Here is a 23,049-nt window from a genome sequence, read left to right as displayed (position 1 = left end):
TGTCTGCTCCCATCCCGAAGCCAGTGTATCCTTGCCGCAAGAGTCGGCATCGGACCAGCTGCTGCCCCGGGCGAAGCATTGGGTCTTGAACTATCTTTGCGCGTCGGGCGACCTCGAGATCAGGAGGGAGCGCGACGAGGAGCACGACTCCACCGTCCATCCTCCTCACCCACCATCACTTCCGCCTCACTCTGGCTCCATGGGGATCCAATCCGCTCCTTCCCGCTCACCTTTGACCTTCGTGGTCCCCACCATGTCCCCCGCCTTGCGCCCCACCACGGCCCTGCCAGCGGTCGAGAACGACCCTCCACAGCCGCCTGCCGGCTTGCGCTGGCGCTCCTCCAGGTGGTTCATCGTGAGCACTGTGGGAATGGGCATTTTCACCGACATGGTGCTCTATTGCCTGATCGTTCCTGTCCTTCCCTTCATGCTGCAGGACCGCATCCATCTGCCCGCCGATGAGATTCAGAGCCAAGTCTCGAATCTTTTGGCCGTCTACGCGGGCGCCTCAGTAGTTTCCTCGCCCATCACTGGTTTGCTGGCAGATAGATGGAGCTCCCGGCAAATGCCTTTCCTTCTTGGCTTGTTCAGTCTCTTCATAGCCACTTTTCTGCTTGCTGTTGGCCAGACCATCCCTGCTCTTGTTGTTGCCCGCTTTCTCCAGGGTCTTTCTGCCGCCGTCGTTTGGGTCGTTGGACTTGCCCTTCTCGTCGAAACAGTCGGATCAGATAACATGGGGGCCGTTATTGGCTCGGTATGTTCCTCTATCCCATTTTCAGCCAATCCTTTGCGCCACTTTTGAAACTAAGACAACTGCAGATCTACAGCCTTATGACCGTCGGCGGCCTCATCTCGCCCGTCCTGGGCGGCATACTTTACCGCGAGACTGGCTACACCGGTGTCTTCGCCGTCAGTGTTGCCATAGTTCTCATCGACTTCATCATGCGACTCCTCGTCATCGAACGCAAGGTCGCGATGCAGTACGAGCAACACGAAACGGGCGAAACGGGCACCGCGAAACTCCCGTACGGGCCCGGGAGCATCAGCAGGGAGACCGCTCCCTTCCCCGCCAACGACACCAACGAAAACACGCCGCTCCTCGGCCGCCAACCCCCCAAGCCGGACCCGCGCTACCGCCTCTCGGCCAAACACCCGTCCAAAAAGTCGTTCCTCGCCCGCCACATGCCCATCCTCATCCTGCTGCCGAACCCCCGCCTCCTCACCTCCCTCCTCGTCGGCTTCATCCAAGCCCTCCTCTTCGGCACCTTCGACAGCACCATCCCCGTCGCCGCCAAAGAAAACTACGGCTTCAACTCCCTGCGCGCCGGCCTCCTCTTCCTCTCCCTCGGCTGCTTCGACCTCTTCATGGGCCCCCTCGCCGGCTGGGCCGTCGACCACTTCTCGCCCCGCGCCGTCGCCGTCGTCGGCTACGCCTGGCTCACCCCCGTCCTCTCCCTCTTCCCGTTCCTCGTGCGCCCCAGCAACAGCAACAGCAGCAACAACAGCGGCGACGGCCACGGCCACGACATCGCCATCTTCTGCGTCCTCCTCTCCCTCTGCGGCGTCGGCATGGCCATCGTCAACGCCCCCAGCCTCGTCGAGGCCGGCCTCGTCGTCGACGCCTACCACGCCGCCAACCCGGACCTGTTCGGCGCCCGCGGCCCCCACGCCCAGCTGTACGGCCTCAACGGCATGGTCTGGAACCTCGGCCTCGCCGTCGGCCCGCTGCTGGCCGGCTGGCTGAAGCTGTGGCTCGGCTACGGGAACATGATGGCCGTCATGGCCGCGCTGTGCGGCGGCACCGCCGTGCTGGCGTTTTTGTTCATGGGGAGGAAGGGCGATGGGGAGGCATTTGAGGAGGTGGCGGTGGGTGGCGCGTGATGTTTCTTAGGAAGTAGTGTGTGGGGGAGAAAGGGACGGTTGCGTATACGACTGACCCTTCTTTTTTTTTTTTGCGGTCATATGTTGTTTGTCCTTTGTGCAGTCTGGTTGGAGGTTGGTCTGGTCACATTTCTTTTTCTCTTTCCCAGGCTGCCCTTGTAAATATTATATGGTCCAAAAGGAGAAAAAAAGGAGTTGTCATTGTGATGCGAACGTCGTGTCTGCCTTTCTGCTCTAACCCTCGCTGGGTTGGTACTGGACAATCATGCAAGATAACGTAACACGACATGACCACACAGTCAATAGATCAAGGCGTTGATAGGAATGTGGATGTGAAACGTCAATGTTAGCGAAAAAGAAAGTTGTTTGGCTTGAGTGGAAGTATTAGTGGAATACCAAGAGGAAAGAAAAAAAACGGGATAAGACTGGTAGTGGCATCTCTTTCTGATTGTTTACCCTTGATTTTGAAGACAAGATTATTCTTCCCTTCGCCAACCTTGATTCCGACGTGCTCGTGAACATGTTAAACTCTGTTGTTACTGGATTGGTATCTTGTTCACGCTGCTAGCGAAATGGTACATGAGTATGCTTTAAGGCTCACAAGTAGTGGCGCATTTGGGGATGGACATCCGCAGCAGGTTGCCAGCGACTATCGAGTTTGGGCTACGCACACGAGGTTGTTGCGGCTTGTCCAATCGCTTCCATGCCAGGGCTAACGTCGTCGACAGCTCTGGCTTGGATATTGCTGTCTAAACAAAATGTGATGGAAAAGAGCGTGTTTTTCTTTCAGTAAAGCAAACTACGGAACCTATGATAAGAAGCCACAAAAAATCGAGGGGATGCAAGTTGAGTGCATCCCAGAAAAGCAACCCAAGTAGTTGAGTACTCTCATATACCTTCACCCATGCCACTTCTCCATTCCGTCACCGCTTTCCCCTCTCCGCTCGCGATATTTTGCAATTTAGTGATCGTCCTTAACGCCCGGCTCCCTGACCATGATCTCCAAAGCCACGTTGCTCTTCTCGGCACGCTGGAGGTAGATGCGTCTGCACTCCCTGAAGCCCATGCGGCGGTAGATCGGAACATTGCGGACGTGGCTGCTCTCGAGGTAAATGGCGCGACCGTCCCGATCAGCCATGTCCGTCACGTGCTGGATCAGCTTCTTGCAGTAACCCTTGCCGCGGGCCGAGGGCCTGGTGCCGACGTAGACCAGGTACCAGGAAGTGGCGTCCCGTTCGCCCATGACACTTGCTTTGGTGTCGTGGAGCAGCGGCATGAACTCGGTGAAGAAGCGTTTGCGGCCTTCGCGAGAGAGGCGGAAGTGAAGACGCCACATTCCGCTTCGAAAGACGGTGTAGAGGTCATCCATGTGGGTTCCCGGAGGCATCCTGAAGCGATGATTCGATTAAGCATTCGGACTGGTATCGATCTAGAGCAGCAGGCTCGGCTGGGTCATACATACCACAAAGCGACAGCACCATAGTCAGGGCCCACAGTCGTCACGAGGCCTTTGAGGATGTGAGCGTATACGACGTATTCGAAGATAGCTACATGGAGATCCCACTTCTGCTCAGCTGTCCAGTCAGCCCGATCAGGGGTATCAAGGAAGTAGCGCGACACGTCGTCGTCTTTGAACGCTTCTGCAAGAGCAAGTGCAGCGCCCTTGTATTCAGTGATATCAAGGACGCGGATCCTGTTTCCATCAGAGGCGACGGCGGTCGGGACTGCAGCAGGTTTGACCGACAGTGCAGGGGCCGAATCGATCGAGATAGCTTCGATCGTCTCTACTGTCCCTTTGGCCAGATCGAAGGGCTCAGCATTGAGTTCGTTGGCAGAGTCCTTCCTGGTAGGGCTCATGGCTGGTTTCTGGTCGACAATATCGATGGCATTGGCAGCGAGGGTTGTAGTCGCCATGATTGCGGTTGATCGTTGCTGCTTCTACTACAGTTGATGTGGGTTCGGCCGGTGCGTTTGTGAATCGGGACGTTCTGATGGATCGCCAGCTTGAATAGCTTGCAACGGTGAAGTGAGGACGAGGATTGATCAGTGTGAGGGGTTGATGATGAGCTTGAGCAGATCCTGTGCTTGTGATTAGCTCCACGATATATCTACAAGACGAAGGGCGCTTGGTTCATCGAAGACAGCAACGATGGACCCCGGCGCAGACAGTGGTCCCCAGTAGGAGGCTTCCGAAGGACTGGACCGTGGCCAGGGTGACCAAGGCATTGTGTTGAACCTCGCGGTGGTGGGCTGCTCTGATACCGCAGAGGCAGCGGTGCCTAGTACCTTTTACAGACTGAGTTATTCACGAGTCTTCAGCTGGCCTGATACTGTCACCTGTATGATCAATCGAAAGCTGCGATCTCGAGACACTTTCGACCCGAGACGGGAACCGGAGAGAGGTGAAGGCTTGACGCAAATCAACCGACATCAATAACCGGCGGTGGAAGGTCAGGGGCCACGGGCGGGCAAGAGCAAAGTGGGGATCGGACGGCGCGCGGAGGACGACGAGGAAGCAGCCGGGCGCGGTACGATTGCCCGGTTGGTGCAGCGTACTTGGGACGCAAGCTACAGAGGCAGGGCGATAAGCCTTGACGTGCTGTAGGGCGCCGGGCTGGTGGTACGGACAGGCAGGGCGTACGAAGCGGAGGGTCGAAGGTCTGCTCTGGGGCAGGACGTCACAAGGCCAACGCAAGTACGGCGAAACGTGGTGCGGAGGCGGCACTGGAGGCTTAGGGAGACAGCAGCAGGAGAGCTGTGCGTCGCTCTATGCGGCTCTGGCGGGGCGGCGGCGAGGGGGAGCGGTGCAGTCAGATTCACTCGAGGGAATGCCGATGCTGGAGAGCAGCAGCAGCAGCGGCAGCGGCAGGTCTGACAGGCGTAATATAGGGCTGCCGATAAGGAGGAGACATGCTGGGAGCAGGGTTGGCCGGCAGGCAGCTGACGGCCTTGCTGCACGGGGCACGACGGCGGACTGGCCAAGGCCATGAAGGAGGCGGAGATACAAGGACGGGGCGGGCGAGGCCAGAGCGGCACGGCGGTGATTGGCGGGCGGAGTGCTGGTGTTGCCCTCGATCGGCCAAGGCGTGGGGAAAGAGGCGAAGACGCGCGCTTTCCATTTGCTGCTCGCATGCGACTGCCAGAACTAGACTCCCCGTGGGCCCGTGCAGCTCCGGCCGCTGATAAGCGCTGCCACACACTGCCGGCTTCATAGCAGACGTCGTGCCCATCCTTCCCTTTCGCTCCGCGCGCCAGCTGCAGCTGCCATGCGAGTAAGGGAGGGCGAGCGTCCGACATAGATACGAGGCGCTGCTGGCGGCATTCCCTAGCCGTACTCCACTGCGTCGGCCCCGACTCTGCGCTGCAGTCGAAGCGGCAATGCCGTCCAGGCGAGCGCAGGCGAGCGCAGGCGAGTCCAGCCAAGCCGCCCGCTGACGTACTCGTTAGCAAAGCTCCGCTGTATTGGGTTGCGCTCTGACACACCAGGCGCATCCAATTCAACGTGGACTGACAAAAGAACCGCCGCGAGACAGGGAGCCACGACCAAACCGACTTGGACGGAGATCATTGGACCGCCTCCCACGCTCCGAAGCCGCCCACTGCGTGTGCAGGCAGCGTGCAGCTGGTGATATGCGGATACATTCCGCTCTACCCGAATGGCTCGTAGCCAATCCTACATCCTGGCCTAGTCCCGTCAAAGGACGATTCAGCACAACCCCGCTCCAGTGACAGGACGCCCTTACGTACCTCTATGCTTTCTATACCGGATCACCGGCTTTCGACAATCATGTCTTACCTGTCACCCGGGCTGATGCAGCATCCTCTCGGAATGTTTCCCAGATAAACTTGCAGGAAACTCACTGCAACAACTCCACGTTTGCCGCAGCGCAGGCCTGAGTTAGTACTAGCTGCCATTTTGCTGCACCTTTTCTGATTCATAGCCCTATTTTGCGAAAGGTTGACTATGTGTGCTGCTCTAGGAGTCGTATGTGATTTTTCTTGCGTGTTCCACACTTATCAGGCGCCTGGGTTAAGGTTGGGTGCTCCCCAACGGTTTCGGATCCAGTCCTATGCCCTTGCCCACCGATGGATTTGGAGGCACGCAGAGCATTCATGAATGCATGCAGGGATTCGGATTTAGGTTAGTCTGTGCAGGAAGCAAATGTCACTCTTCATTCCACTTCCTGTTGGCAATGAGGGTTGGTATGTTCCATCATGATCTCTGAATAAAGTTGGAGTTCCGGAGAAAAGCCACAAGACTGTGTTCCGTCAATAAGTACGGGGATTCGGAGTTATATCGCTTACGACAATGGAATGTTTTCGAGGATATCCTTCGCTTGCAATCTTTGACCAAAACCCACCTGCCGCCCCGTACATGCTATGACCTTTAAACGATGAACTACGTCCGCAACGAACCATGCCTCATCACCTATTTCTTGGCGTTTCTCACCATGACACTGCCGTCTTGCATGCCGAAGTACACAGCAATAGGCTTCTGGCCACCCCAGAGACCCTGCGCGTGCGATTCTTCCCCGTTCAGGCCGCTGAAAATGCCCACCTCCAGAACGCCAGTTATGGCCTTGATCTTCTTGCTGAGCGCCGTGACCTCCCACTCGCCGTCCTTGCCGTCACCGCTCTTACCTCCAGCAACATCCGATGGGGTCAAAAGGGGCTTGAACGGCGCATCGATGATGAAGAAATCTTGATCGGTCTTGACCGGGCCAGTCTTGGCGAGCGTGTGGGTGCGTACGGCAGGGTTGATGGACCCCAGTTGGCGCAGCGCATGCGAGACGGTTTGCGCGGCGAGGGGCGCAACCTCAATCGGGATGCTGGGCCATTGGGTAAGGAGGCGCGACTGCGCTTTGCGGTAGTCTGTAGAGTGGGTTGCACGTATTAGCGGAGGTACACACAGGGGTGCAAATGCGCGCAAAGGCCCCAAGGGCTTGGATATGTACCTGCGACGCAGATGAACTTCTTCGCGCGCTCGGCTACAAGCTTTTCCTGGAACAGGCAGGCGCCGCCGCCCTTGATGCAGTTAAGCTCGTCATCGACCTCGTCGGCACCGTCGAAAGCCACATCGAGCACCTCGCCATCGGGCAGCGAATCGAAAGCGATGGGCGTAAGGCCGGCCTGCACGATGACCTGTCGCGACTGGTAGCCGGTGGGCACGAATTGGATGTGGGGGTTGGTGCTCTTGACTTTGATGGCCTCGACGACGTAAACGATGGTTGTGCCGGAACCGATACCGACATAGCGCGCGCTTGGGTCGAAATGGTCCTCAACGGCCCTGACGGCGGCCTGCTTCTTCGCCTCCTCTACAGACAGAACGGGAGACATGTTGGACCGGAGTCGCGCGGATTCGTACGGTAGCAGCGGGGTGCGGATCGTCTTCTGAAGGGTTCGAGTTCGAGGTCGACTTGTCTGGCTTGCGCACTGGAAGCTTCTGGCTTGCGTTGGCAGGGTCTTGCTTAGGAGGGCGGGAGGAGTGGTTTGAGTAGGAGGGCGCCTCGCGGCCGTGAATAGTGTTGGGAATAGGCGTGTGGTTGCGCGGGACATGCACTCGTCGGGCAGCGAGGGGCTTGAGCGGCGAATAGGCAAGGCTGTCTATAAGTAGTTGAGGGCGTGTAAGGAATAAGAGGAGGTAGCACGGTGATGGGACGGAATTGACGTCGTCGGCGGCATGGAGCGAGAATAATCTTCCGTCGTGAGACCTGCGACCCCACCAAGCCGCTCTTCCGTCATCGGCCGTGGCAGAAGGCCCGATGGGGAGACTATAAGCGCCCAACCGTCGCAATTTATCCCGCTTCAGCAGTTTGCGAGGCTATTTTGCCGGGCTGGACATCATCGCCGCTGATCATCTCGTGAAAGGCTGGGGCACCGTTCGGTTGCTCCTCCGGGTGGGTGCGGGGCGCCGTGGAGCTGGCATGGTCTCTGTGCGTAGTTCCGTAGTGGTTTGTGAATTCCGGAGGACAGGGGCATGCGGGAACCATATAAGACGGCTGCTCGGAAATGTCAAAGGCTGCCAGGCTAGCCCCCGGATTGGTTCTGGTCATGAGAGAGCTGCGAGCCCCCCGCCCAAGCCCAGCCTTATGGTCGGCAGCTGCTGGGCCGGCCCGAGCGTCGGTGTGTCGGCAACTGCCCCGCCCTGCGGCATGGATGACGCGCTACAGAGCTCCAGCGCCGTGACACCACCCGTGCGCGCGAGGCACCAGCTACCGTTTGCTTCCCCTTCGACCGTCGCGTCTCGCATGCACCCTGTCGCCCACCATGGCCGCCGTCATGCCTCCACCGCTGCAAGGCCCCACTTCCAAAGAGAAGAAGTACGACAGGCAGCTGCGCCTCTGGGCCGCCAGCGGCCAGCAAGCTCTGGAAGATGCACATATCCTCCTCATCAACTCTGGCCCGGGAGTTGTGGGCATCGAGACGCTGAAGAACCTCGTCCTGCCTGGTATGCTTCCGCCTGCAGCTTCAGCCATCCGCCAGAGCTGACGTTGAGCAGGAATCGGACAGTTTACCATCCAGGACTCCGCCGTCGTCACCGAGACTGATCTGGGCGCCAACTTTTTCCTTGAGGAGGAGCACCTAGGCGGCTTCCGCGCCCAACACACTTGCGAGTTGCTGAAGGAGCTGAACCCCGATGTACAGGGTCACTACATCACTGAGGTTGGCCCGTCAATTCTCCAGAGTGTCGCCACCGCTAACCTGGCATAGCCCATTGAGTCCTGGATTGGCCAGACGTCCTCACTCGACCAATACACTCTCATAATCGTCACCGCACCTGTCCGGCCCGCAATTCTAGAGCAGATCAGTCTTCATGCCGGAAAGACCAACACGCCGACCTTCTACCTCCACTGCGTCGGCTTCTATGCCCACTTTTCCATCCTCCTTCCTCCGGCTTTCCCCATCGTCGATACCCACCCTCCCGCTGAATCCACCACAGATCTTAGGCTGCTAGCGCCCTGGCCGGAACTCTTACAACTGGCTGCAGAGCACACAAACAACCTGGAAGCTCTAGACAACGAGGATCATGGCCACGTTCCGTACGTGTTGATCCTGCTACACTTCTTGGAACAGTGGAAGCAGAGCCATGACGGAAAGGCGCCGGTGAAACACAGCGAGAAAGTCGAATTTAGGTCGTTGGTATCGAGCGCGATTCGGACAAACACCCCCGAGGGCGGAGAGGAGAACTTCAGTGAGGCGGTTGCTGCGGTGCTCAAGAGCTTGAACCCTCCCGAGGCGAGCAGTGCTGTTCGAGAAGTATTCAATGCCGACGAGTGCCAAAACCTCACGGCAACATCCGCAAGCTTCTGGCTCATTGCCCGTGCCATTTCACTGTTCTACAACAAACATGGCGTTCTTCCTCTACCTGGTTCTGTTCCAGATATGAAGGCCAAGTCTGCGGACTACATAAAGTTGCAGAACGTTTATAAGGCAAAAGCACGCGCCGACCTCGCTGAGGTTACTGAGACCGTCCGTGCCCTTGAGCAGCAGCTCGTGCGCACTCCCGACTCTGTGCCCGCTCAGGAAATAGAGGCTTTCTGCAAAAATGCCGGTCATATTAAGCTTGTGCGTGGAAGGCGTTTCCACGTCGTCCCCGGGGCTGATGGTAACGTCACATGGGGCGAGCGAGCAAGGAGCCTCGCTGGCTATGGTGGTTTGCAGAACGCGGATTCTCTGTTCCTCCTCTATGTGGCTTTCCTGGCATGGGACAAGTTTGTCGGCTCACATGAACAAGATGGTCTCTTCGGAGCTCCCAGAGTCCCCGGCGCTATTGATGCGGAGGTGGACTCGGATGCAGAGAAGGTGTTCGGAATCGCGAAGGCCATCGTAGATGGTCTTCTGCAGGAGGCAGGTACCTCCATCGAAGATGAAGCCGAGTACAGTGAGATACAGGATACTGTACGAAAGTACGCCGCTGAGCTGTAAGTATTACCTCAGATAGGATGATTGTGAACTCCTACTGATAGCTACAGGACTCGTGCTGGTGGAGCCGAACTCCACAACATGGCTGCTCTGGCTGGTGGAATGGTATCGCAAGAGGTCATCAAAGTCGTGACGAAGCAGTATATTCCGGTTGACAATACTTGCCTCTTCGATGGGGTCCGAAGCAAGAGCGCGGTTGTCCGCGTATAACGTTCGACGTTCGTTGAACCTGGATCTGGGTGGGCGGATCACTGGATTGTGAAAAAGCATAGGCGATCCTCTGCAATAGGGGAATTGCAGATTTAGCATGACAGACAATGAAGATCAGCTCGGCCACTCAAGCGAACATTACGGGATGCGTGCACTAAGTATGTTGTCCCGACGTTGTGATTCTAGATCTCACAAAGACTCTTTGCTGCAGATACCCGAGATGTGTCCCGAGATCCGCCGGTCTAGGACGCCCTACCTTTTCCGCCTTGTTTCAGCAACATCTACAGTGATGACAAGGCATCTACCTCACCGTCCTTCATCGCGTATACACCTTCTCACCAATCACAACTTCGCCTTCGACTTGGCAATCTCGTCGACCAGCTTCACGGCCGCGTACGCGGAGCCGTAGCTGGCCTGGTAGCCATAGCCGCCGTGTCCGTAATTGTGCACGGTCCAGACGCCCTCGACGCGCTCCTTGTCGACCCGCGGGCCGCCCTCGCGCATTGGCCGTAGGCCGACGCCGTGCCGGATGATGGACAGCGCCTCGGGACCCTTGCCGTCTGTCAGCGCCGGGCACAGCTCAACGGCGCGCTTCATGATGCGCTGCGCGAGGTTGGGGTCCGGCTGAGACTCCCAGCTGTTCTTCTGCATGCAGCCGCCTAGGATGGTGCCGCCGCCTGATATGAGAGAAAGCAGAGAGCGGTTAGCCGTGTGGGAAGACTCGGGGTTGGCAGAAGATTGTTCTGGGGGTGACAAGAGTGGGATATGCTTACCATCAGCACGTTGCATGATGTACACGGCTTCGTCCTCGCCGTCGTCGGTGCCGGACGTGCTGGTCATGACGCCGGGCGTGTTGCGCACCAGCACAATCTGGCCGCGGCCGGGGTACAGCTTGGTGTCGGCCACGCCGCCCAGCTTGAGCGAGGAGAGGCCGGTGCAGTTGACGACGATGTCGGCGCGCTTGCCGCTGTGGTGGAGCGCCGCCGCGTCCGCAACGTGCCCTACGACGCCCCGCCGGATCTGTGCGCCATTCTTGCGGCACTGACCGGCGAGCCAGGGCAGGTAGAGCGCCGTGTTGATGCAGACGGAGGTGAAAGCGGTGGCCGAGTCGATCCCCTCGGGTAGCTTGTCCTTTGAGATGATATGGAACTAGGGGAGAAGTCAGCGCGTGCCAGGGCGGGCGGGTTATTGTCATTTGGGGCCTTCAGGGGATTCAGGGAAATGGGAAGGGGTTGCAAGGGGGGCTCTGCGGTATGGTCTAGGCAACAGGGAGTGATTTACATCAGGGACCACGTCCTTCCACCACGGATCGGTCTTGAGCAATTCCGAGAACCAGTTGCCAACTGTCGTCCCAACATCCTTGGAGCGGTTGTGCAAGACGGTCTCCTGGAAATGGATATGCGCCTCCGGCACGGTTGAGGCCAGCCGTTGCAGTTCCGGCCAGGTGTTCTTCTCGAATTCTGCAAGGTTCGAGCCAGGGGCGCCGACGCTGGAGAGATGATCAGAAACATTGTAGTTGGAGCACCTGTTGGCTTTGCTTCTTGCGGGCGAAAGTAGCAATAGTCGTGGGGAGAAGCATGAACACCATGTTGATAATTGGATTTGACATGGAAAGGGAGAGCGGAGGCTTGGTTGAGCATATATCTTATCGCTCTTGGAAATTGGTGCATGTCCGAGTGCCTGCGGAGAGCCGCAGTCCACACTAGCTAGTACGTAGTGGAGGAGCGGAGGACCACCGATGGGACATGCGACTTACGGGAGGTAATTGGCACCGGCCCAGGGCGAAGCGTATTCGATGTCGTAGTCACCGGGCATGTGCTTCGCGACAACAGTCACATCGTAACCGCTGTTCTTGGACAATTGTAGGGCGGTGGTGAGGCCCACCACGCCGGCGCTGCGGTCACGGCGAGGCTTAGCACCGGTCCAACGCTTCTCGTCGGCGCGCGGCCGGCAGTGACTTACCCCAGTACGACAATCCTCGTTTCGGCCATTTGTATTGCAGGTCAGCGTGGAGCAGCTCGGGCCTGGTCGCGTGTTGTGGCAGCGTCAGTCGGAGGCCAAACGTGACCGGGCGGAGCAAACGCCATGGTCGAGGGGCGCGATCGCTATATAATAGGCGGCGTCAGACGACGCGCTCGGTCAGCGTGCAGCATCGCCGCCACAGCAGGCACGAGGAGCCGCCCGAGCTCGGCGCAGGCTGCCTATCGACAGACGACGCCCGCGAAATTCAAGCCCCCGCCGTCACCCAAGCGCGCACCAAGGCGGTCAGCACCGGACCGCGCCAAGCTCGGACCCCTGTCGTGTGCAGCCCTCTGCGGACCTTTCATCATCAACAGGAGTGAAGCTGCCAGAGTGAAGCCCGCCCGCGAGAGCTTCCGCGCCCTCCACGCCCGCCTCTCCACCACCCTCCCCCACCGTCCTCTGCATGACCCGCATTTCCTAGCCCGTCGCCCACTCCTCTCTTGCTCTTGCGAAAATGCCGTCTCGCCCGAGTAATGATGACGAGTTTCCTCTTCTTTCTGGCCTCGGCCTGTACGCCGCAGAAATCCTCGGTGACGGTGAGTGCTCGCCCCGCAGCCTGCCCGCAACCCACGCCGTGCAATTGTGCTGACCCGCTCGCCCAGGCAACTGCCTCTTCAATGCCCTGTCCGACCAGCTGTACGGCCACCAGGCCGCCCACCGCGACATCCGCGAGCGCACCGTCGAATACATGCGCGACAACGCCTGCGAGTTCAAGTCGTTCATCAGCGTGAATCCTGGTGGCGGCGTCCGCAGGAACCCGAAGCGCAAGAACGTTGGCGCCTACTCGACCCCTTACAGCCAGCAGGTGCCGACCGAGGAGGAGATCGAGCAGACCTTCCAGCGGCACCTCGACACCATGGCCAAAGGCGGCACATGGGGCGACAATGTCGAGCTCCAGGCCTTCGCCCGCGCCTACGGCGTCACCGTCAAAATCTACCAGAGAGACTTCGCATACTACGTCACTCCTTTTCAGGATGAGCAGAAGAGGGATATTGTACACATCGCCTATCACGTACGTCGACGCGCCTTGCCCAGATCCCGCCCGAAAACTGACCCGCTTCGCAGACTTGGGAGCACTATTCCTCAATACGCAACCTTGACGGGCCACATGACGGCCCTCCTGAAGTGCGCGAGAGGGCCCTCAGTCCGGAAACCGAGGCGGCTCAGAAGTTGAAGCTTGCGGCCACGCCTTATGCCCAAGACTGGCAAATTGACGTGGTCATGAAGTCGCTGCCTTTCTTGACCGACAAATCTACCATTCGGAAGACGCTTGAAGAGTGCAAGGGCAGCATCGACAACGCAGTGTCGAAATTGCTTGACGAGGACTCTGGAAACCAGTCCTCTGCACAGGAAAGCTCTAGTATAGAGCGTGAGCCTGATAGCGACGACGACGACATTTACGGCCCTAAAAAGAGCCGCAGTCGCCAAACTGGGTCTGAAGACAAGCACGACAGCCTCACCAGTGCGTCCAGGGCCAGTTCGACGAGCAGAAACATCCTCAAGCCCAAGGGCCACAAGAATCGTGCTGGATCGAAGCTAGCCTCCCAAGAGTACGCACAGGACTCGCAGGACTCGAAACACAGCTCTCAAGCCAGCTCGCAGCAAAGTGACAGTTATGCGCTTAGCCAAGCTACTGTCACAATTCCTGACTCGGATGCCGAGTCCAGTCAAGAGTCAGATGCTGACCCCATTGTGGCACCTCCGTCGCCTAAGCCAACTTCCGCACCCAGGCAGGGTCCTGTGCGTATTAGGCTCACGATGCCGAAGCCCCCACCAGAAATGGAAGAAGCGGCAGCCAATATGCACGCCGGCAAGACCGCGCAGAAGCAGATTGGCCCCCAAAGCCGCAAGATCTCCGCTCGGGACAAAAAGGACATGAAGAAGCAAGCCCAGAAAGCTGCGCGCAGAGAACGTCAACAGCAACAAGCTGCTAGCAACACCTCAGCAACCAGGACGCTTCCCATAATGACAAAGTCCAACCCGACGTCGCCTTCACTTGATGCCGGCATCAAGGTCCTCTACGTATAGAGCCCTTTTTTCAACATTCATCACCCGTCCCACTACAGGGCAAGGCGTACGGCACAGCACGCTCGCACGGACATCCTGAGATACCCACTCCCCAGCCCCATAATCTCGCAAGCGACGATCATAGTACCTACTCTCTTCCATCAGCCAACTTCACGATGTCAGCCTCAGTTATGACCAAAGGGGCCCGACTCTTCTTTCTTTTTTTTTCCTTCTCATCACGCATTGGTGTTTATAGCGATGCATGGCGGCGGCGTTCTCTTTTGATTTGACGCAATAAACATTGCGATTGACACACAGTTGCATACGGGCCAGCTACGGCGGTACCGTTCCCATTACGGCGGCATAGCACATCGGCAGCATTGGGGGTCACGTTTCTTCATGAAATCTGGGCGGGCAGATTCTATTGTTTCCTTGTCTTTCCCTCTTGGAGAAGCGACTGCATGCGCTAGAAGTCCGATATCACATCTCTTTCATTCATTGGGCAGACTACACCCGTTTTACTTTCCCAGGACATGGCGTTCAAGGTCGAGTGCAACGGATCAGGTTTTGGTTGGGCATTCAAAGATTACGACCACTTTTTGTTATGGACGGTGTGGATGGGATGCATACACAAAAGTCCCTGGGAAAAGATGGGGGAGGTTTGGGATTGGTGCATGGGTAGGGACGCCCATTCTGCATTCTTTCTTCACTAAGGTCGCCTTATTTTACTTCCTCTTCTCTGCAGACACCTTTTGGGTTGGAGAGCACCTCATCAACAGACGCCGAGCCAGATGAAGTGATCTCGAGGTCCCTCCTCCCAGAACATCTGCAACTGCCATTCTCAGGTAGTTTCACCGTCGATAGCCCCGTCGTCCACCGGTCTCAGACCTGCTGTAAAAAGCTGGCTTGTAGATTGCGACAGGAAGGACGAATGAGAATGATTTGAAGTGATATTTTGCTTCTTTTGCATTCCTCACCGTGACACCAGTTCTGAATATTTCACATGATTTTTCGGCAGAATGCTATGCTTTTGGCTATTCGAACCGGTAAACGCGGATCCAGTCCATCCATCCTTATAGATCGCGTTAGATCGCTCATATCATCGGTGGTGTGAAACAAATTTTTTTCCATCAGATGTCACCATTCGGCACTAAACACTGGCTAGCCGATTGACAAAAAACTGTTGGTACCTTGGGAGATAAAAAATCCGGTGAGCTGATGTCATGGCGCGGCGCTATTTCCAGAAAGCGGGCGGTACGGGTCGCCTGTCACTTGCTTACTAGCTAGGGGCAGGCATGGGAATGGATGTACATACAATTTCTACGCCATAGTATTACAGTCAGGGACGCAGACGGTCGTCCTCGTTCTTCCCCCCCGCCTTATCTACCGTAAAAAAAAACCAAAATAAAAGGAGAAGATGTAAATTTTTTCTACATGAAATAATACCACGCGCCGACGCCGACGGCCGCTCCGAGGGCGCCGGCGAGCACGCCCACCACGGCGGGGGTCAGCACCGGCGGCCGCTCGACCGCGTCGATGCCGTCGATGTAGCCCTGCAGGCGCTCCGCCATCTTCGCCTTGGAGAACTCGCCGTGCACGCGCGCCTGGCCGTTGGCGCCCATCTGCCGCAGGCGCGCCTCGCCGACGCCACCGTCGCCGCCGTCTAGGACCTTGCGCATGACGGCGGTCCATTCGTCGACGGCGGCCACGTCGCGCAGCCAGCCCGTCTCATCCTCGACGACGGTCTCGGTGGGGCCGCCCTCGTTGGCGGCGAGGACGGGCGTGCCGGCGAGCATGGCTTCGAGCGGGACGATGCCGAAGTGCTCGTGGCGCGGGGTGTAGATGAGGAGGCGGGCGGAGGTGAGGAGGGTGGTCTTGAGCGTGCTGGGGATGGAGAGGAGGAAGAGGACCGAGATGTCGTCTGGGATGTCGAGGGCGGTGATGACGTTTTTGGCTGTGGCGTGCTTGAGGTGGAAGGAGTCGGCTAGGGTGCAGAGCTCGTTGTAGGTGGACGTGTTTTCGTGGATGCGGGGATCGTAGCCGCCTGTCAGATGGCGTTAGAGAGGAGAGGAAGTTTATATGGATTGGATTGGAGGGGTGGTTTGGTGATGGCATACCGGCGATGACGAGCCTTGTGCCGTTGCGCTCCTCTGCGGAGAGGCCGGCGTAGGCGCGAATCGCCAGGCCGACGTCTTTCTTGCGCTCGAAGCGATTGATGCTGAGGAAGATCTTCTTGTTGTCCCATAGCGGCTTCTCTTCAGATTTGATCTGCTCGGCCTTCTCAGACACCGCCGTGTCCACGCAAGGGTATACAACGCCCGGGTTCCGGTGCTTGAGGCCTGGGAAGGCTTGCTTGAAGACGCTCTTTGTGAAGTTGCTGTTGACGACGATGACGTCGCTGCAGCCAGTACTCCAGCTCTCAACCCAGTCAAATGGCACTCTGTATAGCCTCTTTATAGCTCCACCCTTCTGCACCAGCAGTTTGTCGGGGAAATGGCAGTAGAACAGCACTCTGGAGACGGGCGAGAGCAGGCGGAGCAGAGGCACGCCGGCGCTCAACTGATCGACAAAGAAGACATCGGGGCTGAGCTGGCGGAGCTCGGGGGTCAGGAAGCCAATCTGTAGGACCAAATGCACCTGGCGCAGAATGGCGCAGAGGATGGAGAAGCGGCCGGCGACGGAGGGCGGGACGATGGAGTTTCCGCGCACGCGCACGTCGAGGGTTCCTTTTGCATGGCGCGGGCTTGCTCAGCTATACTTGACTTGTGTGACATGAGTGGGCCTGCACGCAGGACGGCCGGCATGTACAAGCTTACCATCGCGGGCTTCGTCGAAGCAATGCTTCGGGTCGCAGTGAGAGGTGAAGATGGTCACTTTGTAGCCGAGATCCTGCAGGCCAACGGCGGCGTCCACGACCAGGCGCTCGGCACCGCCAATGCCCAGGTCCGGGTGGAAGAAGACGACACTCCGGCGCTCGTCGGACATTTTTTTTTTCTGGGAGGAGGGGACGGGGAGCGCTGGAGAGCTGGGCCTGCGTAATGAGGGCTCGTACGTGGCCTCGCGCGCTGATTGGGTGGTTGGGCAGGTTAGCCGACCGACGCAGGGCGACCAACTCAGGCACCTACACGCGCGCCCGCGGGCTTGTGATGCACGCGCACCCACGCCCACCACCGGGCAACGTCAGAGGCATCACCGCCCCGCAACTCTCAACTTGCTGCGTCGGCGCCGAGCCCTCCCCCACGACTGCACCATCCTCGCTCTGCAAAACCATGCAACTGGCTCCGCCTGCGTCGTTATCGTTCTCCGGCACATGATCCAACATGGGTCAAGGTTACTCTCTCACAACCTTGTCGGCCGGCGCTGCTGGCATCGACGTCCCAGAGCTGGCCGACTTGACCTATGAGAAGTCGCTCGGAAATGCACGCTTCATGAAGACAATACGCGCCCGCCACAAGGATGGCTTGGTCGTTGTGAAGGTCGTCATGAAGCCCTTCAACATGCAGCTGGATGAATACGTGTCTGACTTGCTGCGTACGCGCCCTTCTGACCGTAGTTACCAACGTGGAGCTGACAGGAGTTGTTCTGAACAGATGAGAGGAAGCTGCTTGCCGACGTGCCAAATGCGCTGCCGTACCATCGCATCTTGGAGACCAGCACGAACGGTTTCCTAATCAGGCAGTACATGCACAGCTCGCTCTACGACCGCATGAGGTATGCTTCGACCGCACCAGGCGTTTGGAATGAGCTAATTATTGCAGTACGAGGCCGTTTCTGGAGAACATAGAGAAAAAGTGGTTGGCCTTCCAGCTGCTCTGTGCCGTGAGAGACTGCCATGCCCGGAACATCTATCACGGCGACATCAAGACGGAGAACATCCTTGTAACGTCGTGGAACTGGCTGTACCTATCCGACTTTTCGTCCTCTTTCAAGCCCACTTATCTACCCGAAGACAACCCCGCCGACTTCTCCTTCTTTTTCGACACGTCGGGCCGCCGCACCTGCTACCTGGCGCCGGAACGCTTCCTCAGTACCGGTAGCCAAGTCGACACCTCGACCAAGGTGAACTGGGCGATGGACATGTTCAGCGTTGGATGTGTGATCGCCGAGCTCTTCCTTGAAACCCCCATCTTCTCGCTCAGCCAGCTATTCAAGTACCGCTCAGAGGAGTACGATCCTTTCATGACACACCTCCAGAAAATTGAAGATATTGATATCAGAGAGATGGTCTCCCACATGATCAAGCTGGACCCAAACCAGAGATATTCCGCCGACGAATGCTTGAGCTTCTGGCGGAACAGGGCGTTCCCAGACTATTTCTTCAGCTTTCTACACCAATACATGTACTCCATCACAGATCCCTCGGCTGGTCGCGGACCCGTCACAGCAGGGGCTGAGAATCTGGGGGAGGCGGATGATAGGATTGATAAAGTCTACAACGACTTTGATAAGATCACCTACTTCTTGGGCTACCCAGACGACTCGGGAAACCAGAAGCCTCCCAGCAGCAAATTCACCCTCAGAGGCAACCTGTTTCCCCTTCACATCGACATACCAAACTACAGACACCAGGCAAACAGTGGACATCTCACTGTTGACGATGGCACGCTGATCTTCCTGACGTTGGTTGCGGCTTCAGTAAGAAGCACGGCCAGGGCTACCGCTCGTATAAGAGCGTGCGAGCTTCTTCTGGCTTTTGCAGAACGTGTCACAGATGAGGCGAAGTTGGATCGCATCCTTCCTTATCTGACAGCTCTGCTTACGGACAAGACCGACCTTGTTAGGGTCTCTGCCCTCAGGGCCGTGACCCAAGTTGTGAGTATCCTCCTCATCGGCTTCACCGGCCAGACTAACCCTGAGTAGCTCGCGCTCGTCTCCGTTGTCTCGCCAATCAATGCCTATGTCTTCCCGGAGTACATCCTCCCGAGGCTAGAGCCTTTCCTCCCGGGCCACAAATCGAGCCCAAGCCCGCTTCTTCGCGCAACATATGCATCTTCTCTTGCAACTCTGGCCACCACCGCATCGAGATTCCTTGACATGATGCAGGCTCTCAGAGCTGATGGCTCGCTCCCAACGAATGACCCAGAGGCAGAGGAAGACAGCATGAGTCGATCCGCCTATCAAACACTCTATGACATTTCGCGAGAGGATCTGGTGGCCAAATTCGAGGCACAAACCAAGGCTTTGCTCACGGATAACGACCCTTCTGTTCGCAGGGCTTTTCTGGGATCCGTGTCTAGCCTTTGCGTCTTCTTTGGCAGCGCAAAAGCGAACGACGTCATCCTCAGTCATCTAAACACCTATCTGAACGACAGGGATTGGATGCTGAAGTGTGCATTTTTTGAGACGATTGTCGGAGTCGGTACCTACGTTGGTGGGGCCAGTTTGGAAGAGTTTATCCTTCCGTTGATGGTGCAGGCACTAACAGACCCGGAAGAGTTCGTGGTCGACAGGGTTTTGAGGTCACTTTCGTCTATGGCTCAGCTGGGACTGTTCCAACGCGCACGGATATGGGAGCTGGTTGACATAGTTGCACGTCTCACCATGCACCCGAACATTTGGATCCGAGAAGCAGCCGCTCAATTCATTTCCTCGGCGACGACGTATCTCTCGGTGGCCGATACCCACAGCATCATACTCCCTCTTATCAGGCCCTATCTCAAAGTCTTACCTTCGGATCTCTCGGAGCTCAAACTGCTTGACTCCCTTAAGAAGCCTTTGTCGCGACTTGTGCTAGACATGGCCTACACTTGGGCTACCAACACAGGCAAGGGCGTGTTCTGGAAGTCTGCCCAGCAGCAACGGACCTTTTCGTTCGGATTGTCTGATGACGCTATACCAAGTATGTCCGGTCGAGAACTTGGACCCAAGGCGCTGAGCAGGATTCCAAAGAACGATGAGGATGAGCAGTGGCTGAAGAAGCTTAAAAACGGGGGAATGGGGACGGACGACGAGTTCAAGCTACTCGCTCTCCGTGAATACATTTGGCGGGTCTCTCATCGCAAGAAGCAGGATCCTACGGATACACCTCAGGCTAGATTCAACACAATACTGCCGCTCAAGGACCTTGGAATTACACCTCAGACTATATTCTTCGACCACAAGCAGAGCTTGTTCGATGAGGTAGTCGCCGAACGGGCAGCGATTGACAATGCTCCGCACACAATAGCAGACGCTCTTCGTGATGCATCGACAGATGACAACATCCCCAGACGCCGGCTGTCTCACATGAACCACCTGGAGCGCCACGGGAGTGCTGAAAGACCAATCCCGCGGAGTGATGCGCGTATGCCCGGACCCTCTTTTCTCTCTCAAAGTCCCACCGACGGACAAGCACCGCGAACTATTCAAATACCCAAGACTCGCACGATGGATCCGGACGCATTAGACTCACCGGCTTCGATTACGTCAAGAGCAGAGTCGCGATTTGGTATCCACGAGCACTCCATGCGCCACAAATCGAGCGCTATGAGTTTGATGCACAAGCGGGAGGGTAGCAACAAGGCACTTCCTGAGATTAGCACCACTTCGGCCAATGCATTTGGGCGCGTGGACAGCATCAGTACTCCTAAAGATGAGGTACCCACCAGGGCAAAGTCACCATTTGCCCTAGCTCAAGAACAACATCGTCAAGATCCCGACAAAATCAAGTTCCAAGCAGCGCACTCGTATACGGGCACCGACCCGACCATTCTCAAACTCCTGGACGCGGTTTATCTAGAGAACTTCCCAGTGGACTTTGTCGAATTTGGCCCCATGGTGACGCCTATCAGCAAAAGACAACCAATCAAAAGAGGAAATGGCCAGACATCGCCATCCAATTGGCGACCCGAGGGTACCCTGGTAGCAATGCTGGGCGAGCACACCGGTGCTATATCACGCGTTCTCGTGTCCCCTGACCACGCATTCTTCATCACTGGTTCGGATGATGGCACTGTGAAAGTTTGGGACTCCTCAAGATTGGAACGCAACGTCTCACACAAATCCAGAGGAACATACAAGCAAGGCGATGGAATCAAGATCACTAGCCTCTGCTTCATCGAAAACACACATTGCTTTGTCAGTACCGGTAATGATGGCAGTGTACACGTAGTGAAGGTCGACTACAACGAGGTTCAAAACGCCAGTGGAGGTAACATGGGCATTCGTTACGGCAAACTCAAAGTACTTCGCGAGCACAATTTGCCGCAAGGCCAATTTGCCGTATGGTCCCACCACTATAAGCTGGAGAACCAATCCGTCCTTCTCCTTGCAACCAATACCTCGCAGGTTCACGCCCTCGATCTTCGCTCGATGAACACAATGTTCACCCTTTCTAACCCTCTCCACCACGGTGCCCCTACTTGCTTCGTCACCGACCGCAAGCATCACTGGCTCCTACTGGGCACCACTCATGGCGTGCTTGACCTCTGGGACCTGCGATTCAAGATGCGCCTACGCGCCTGGTGCTTCCCTGGTGGTGCCCCAATCCATCGCATCACTATTCAGACCGTCAAAATGTCCCGCAAACCCAAGTTCATCATCGCAGGTGGCACTGCAGCTGCCGACATCACAGTCTGGGATCTTGAGAAGCTTATCTGCACTTCGGCTCTCCGCACCTCAGTGTTCAAGGAAACATCAACGAATCGCCATTACACTTTAATTGATCTTGATGATGACTTGCATCAGCGCGGCGGGGCCGGTGGAAGCAACACACACGGACCTGGTGGCATGCTGCTCGGGCGATTCGCTGCTTCCATCGAATCTAGTAGTGTTGGACATGGTGGCGGCACTGATCGCAGCGTGCGCTCGCTCGCTCTCGGCTCCGACGACGGGAACGATTTCCTTGTTTCGGCTGGATCGGATTGGAAAGTGCGGTTTTGGGATCTTGCAAGACCGGAGGCGTCCAACGTAGTATCAGGACTCGAGATGGAGGAGAGCAAGCCGGTCTACACGGTGCTGCCACCAGCTGCGCCTAACCCGGAGACAACCATCGTGCAGGAACGAATCTTCCGTCCATCGCAGGGAACGGGCCCAGAGAGTAATGGCGACTCGGGCAAGGGCAAGAGTGCTGCCGGCACAAAGGCGGGAAGCCCGGCGAAGAGGGGCAGAGAAGCGACGGCTGCCAGGGGCGGTAGGGACACTCTGCGGAGCCTGCAGCAGCAGCAGTTGTTGAAGGGACATCTGGACAACGTCTCGGACGTGGCGGTTCTGGAACAGCCTTACGGCATGGTGGTGAGCGTAGATCGGGCTGGCGTAATCATGGTGTTTCAGTAGGGATCTTGGGATGGCGTTGCCATGCGACAGACTATTCGGAGAGACTACAAAGTGGCGACAGGTTTACGAATTGAATGATGAAGGTTCCAACAGGGCGACAACGCTGGCGCAAACCTCGCGCCTTTAATTGGTGGTAATGCCAGTAGCAAATATACAATAAGCCAACTGTTGCGAAAGACCTTGAAGATATGGTACAGAAGACAGTAGCGAAAATTGCAAATCTGCGCTGGAAAATTGCATGTCAGCAAGTGAATGAAGGCGTCGGGGCCGATAAGGGTGCGAGGGTGCGATGGTGCCAGAAAAAAGCGACTGAGCTGTCGGCCGACATCGGTCAGGGACCGATCGGCAGGAACAGGAACGCGGGGAGAGCTGCCCCTCGCGCAGATCTCACAAGCTTCCGGCGGGGATGCGTTTGTGTGGCTTGTGTTTGGCAGCGCGGCATCTGGGGTCGGGCGCCCAAAATTTGCGCTGTGAAACGAGATGCCAGGGCCGACTCGACAATCGCCAATTGCGCAACAGCGCCGGCTTGCGCCGGCATGCAGAGGAAGACGGAGAGAAGGGAGTGTTGAAAATAGAGCGCGCGCCAGATCTGGCCTTGAGATCTCTGCAGCGTGCGGCACCTGTAAGGTATCCGCGGCGCTGAGCGCATGCGCGGGGGGTGAACCGGCATGACGCATGACGGGACTGGCACCAGCCACAGTGCACGCGACCGGGGCTGTCGGGTGTTCTAGCGCGCGGCCGGTCGGCGGGCGC

The 23,049-nt window shown here is 57.3% G+C and overlaps 8 protein-coding genes across 8 annotated transcripts; 4 read left to right on the top strand and 4 right to left on the bottom strand.

The window, feature by feature from the left end:
• Positions 1 to 253: 253 nt before the first annotated feature.
• Positions 254 to 1,881, top strand: BKCO1_11000129 (mfs general substrate transporter; the record flags this gene model as incomplete). Its single annotated transcript, XM_020270310.1, has 2 exons — positions 254 to 754; positions 820 to 1,881. 2 exons carry the CDS (start codon positions 254 to 256, stop codon positions 1,879 to 1,881), a joined length of 1,563 nt encoding a protein of 520 aa, XP_020132817.1.
• Positions 1,882 to 2,842: 961 nt separating this feature from the next.
• On the bottom strand, positions 2,843 to 3,795 carry BKCO1_11000128 (n-acetyltransferase-like protein; the record flags this gene model as incomplete). The annotated part of the gene is made up of 2 exons (XM_020270309.1): positions 2,843 to 3,269; positions 3,344 to 3,795. 2 exons carry the CDS (start codon positions 3,793 to 3,795, stop codon positions 2,843 to 2,845), a joined length of 879 nt encoding a protein of 292 aa, XP_020132818.1.
• Positions 3,796 to 6,310: 2,515 nt separating this feature from the next.
• BKCO1_11000127 (ribose 5-phosphate isomerase a) lies at positions 6,311 to 7,218 on the bottom strand (the record flags this gene model as incomplete). Its single annotated transcript, XM_020270308.1, has 2 exons — positions 6,311 to 6,753; positions 6,837 to 7,218. The coding sequence occupies 2 exons, from the start codon at positions 7,216 to 7,218 to the stop codon at positions 6,311 to 6,313; spliced, it is 825 nt and encodes a 274-aa protein (XP_020132821.1).
• A 930-nt stretch (positions 7,219 to 8,148) lies between these two features.
• On the top strand, positions 8,149 to 10,014 carry BKCO1_11000126 (nedd8-activating enzyme e1 regulatory subunit; the record flags this gene model as incomplete). The annotated part of the gene is made up of 4 exons (XM_020270307.1): positions 8,149 to 8,329; positions 8,381 to 8,544; positions 8,593 to 9,803; positions 9,855 to 10,014. 4 exons carry the CDS (start codon positions 8,149 to 8,151, stop codon positions 10,012 to 10,014), a joined length of 1,716 nt encoding a protein of 571 aa, XP_020132822.1.
• A 342-nt stretch (positions 10,015 to 10,356) lies between these two features.
• Positions 10,357 to 12,005, bottom strand: BKCO1_11000125 (d-amino-acid oxidase; the record flags this gene model as incomplete). Its single annotated transcript, XM_020270306.1, has 5 exons — positions 10,357 to 10,691; positions 10,788 to 11,163; positions 11,296 to 11,503; positions 11,771 to 11,908; positions 11,977 to 12,005. 5 exons carry the CDS (start codon positions 12,003 to 12,005, stop codon positions 10,357 to 10,359), a joined length of 1,086 nt encoding a protein of 361 aa, XP_020132819.1.
• Positions 12,006 to 12,490: 485 nt separating this feature from the next.
• Positions 12,491 to 14,064, top strand: BKCO1_11000124 (cysteine proteinase; the record flags this gene model as incomplete). Its single annotated transcript, XM_020270305.1, has 3 exons — positions 12,491 to 12,572; positions 12,639 to 13,048; positions 13,102 to 14,064. 3 exons carry the CDS (start codon positions 12,491 to 12,493, stop codon positions 14,062 to 14,064), a joined length of 1,455 nt encoding a protein of 484 aa, XP_020132820.1.
• A 1,409-nt stretch (positions 14,065 to 15,473) lies between these two features.
• BKCO1_11000123 (glycosyltransferase family 4 protein) lies at positions 15,474 to 17,028 on the bottom strand (the record flags this gene model as incomplete). The annotated part of the gene is made up of 3 exons (XM_020270304.1): positions 15,474 to 16,087; positions 16,161 to 16,769; positions 16,860 to 17,028. 3 exons carry the CDS (start codon positions 17,026 to 17,028, stop codon positions 15,474 to 15,476), a joined length of 1,392 nt encoding a protein of 463 aa, XP_020132825.1.
• Positions 17,029 to 17,363: 335 nt separating this feature from the next.
• Positions 17,364 to 22,296, top strand: BKCO1_11000122 (phosphoinositide 3-kinase regulatory subunit 4; the record flags this gene model as incomplete). Its single annotated transcript, XM_020270303.1, has 4 exons — positions 17,364 to 17,574; positions 17,634 to 17,754; positions 17,802 to 18,855; positions 18,904 to 22,296. The coding sequence occupies 4 exons, from the start codon at positions 17,364 to 17,366 to the stop codon at positions 22,294 to 22,296; spliced, it is 4,779 nt and encodes a 1,592-aa protein (XP_020132826.1).
• Between the last annotated feature and the right edge of the window lie 753 nt (positions 22,297 to 23,049).

Source organism: Diplodia corticola (genome assembly GCF_001883845.1).
Source record: "Diplodia corticola strain CBS 112549 chromosome Unknown scaffold11, whole genome shotgun sequence".
In the NCBI taxonomy this organism is placed as follows: Eukaryota; Fungi; Ascomycota; class Dothideomycetes; order Botryosphaeriales; family Botryosphaeriaceae; genus Diplodia; species Diplodia corticola.
Note: the sequence above shows the minus strand (reverse complement) of the source record. Positions and strands in the feature narration are given on the sequence as shown.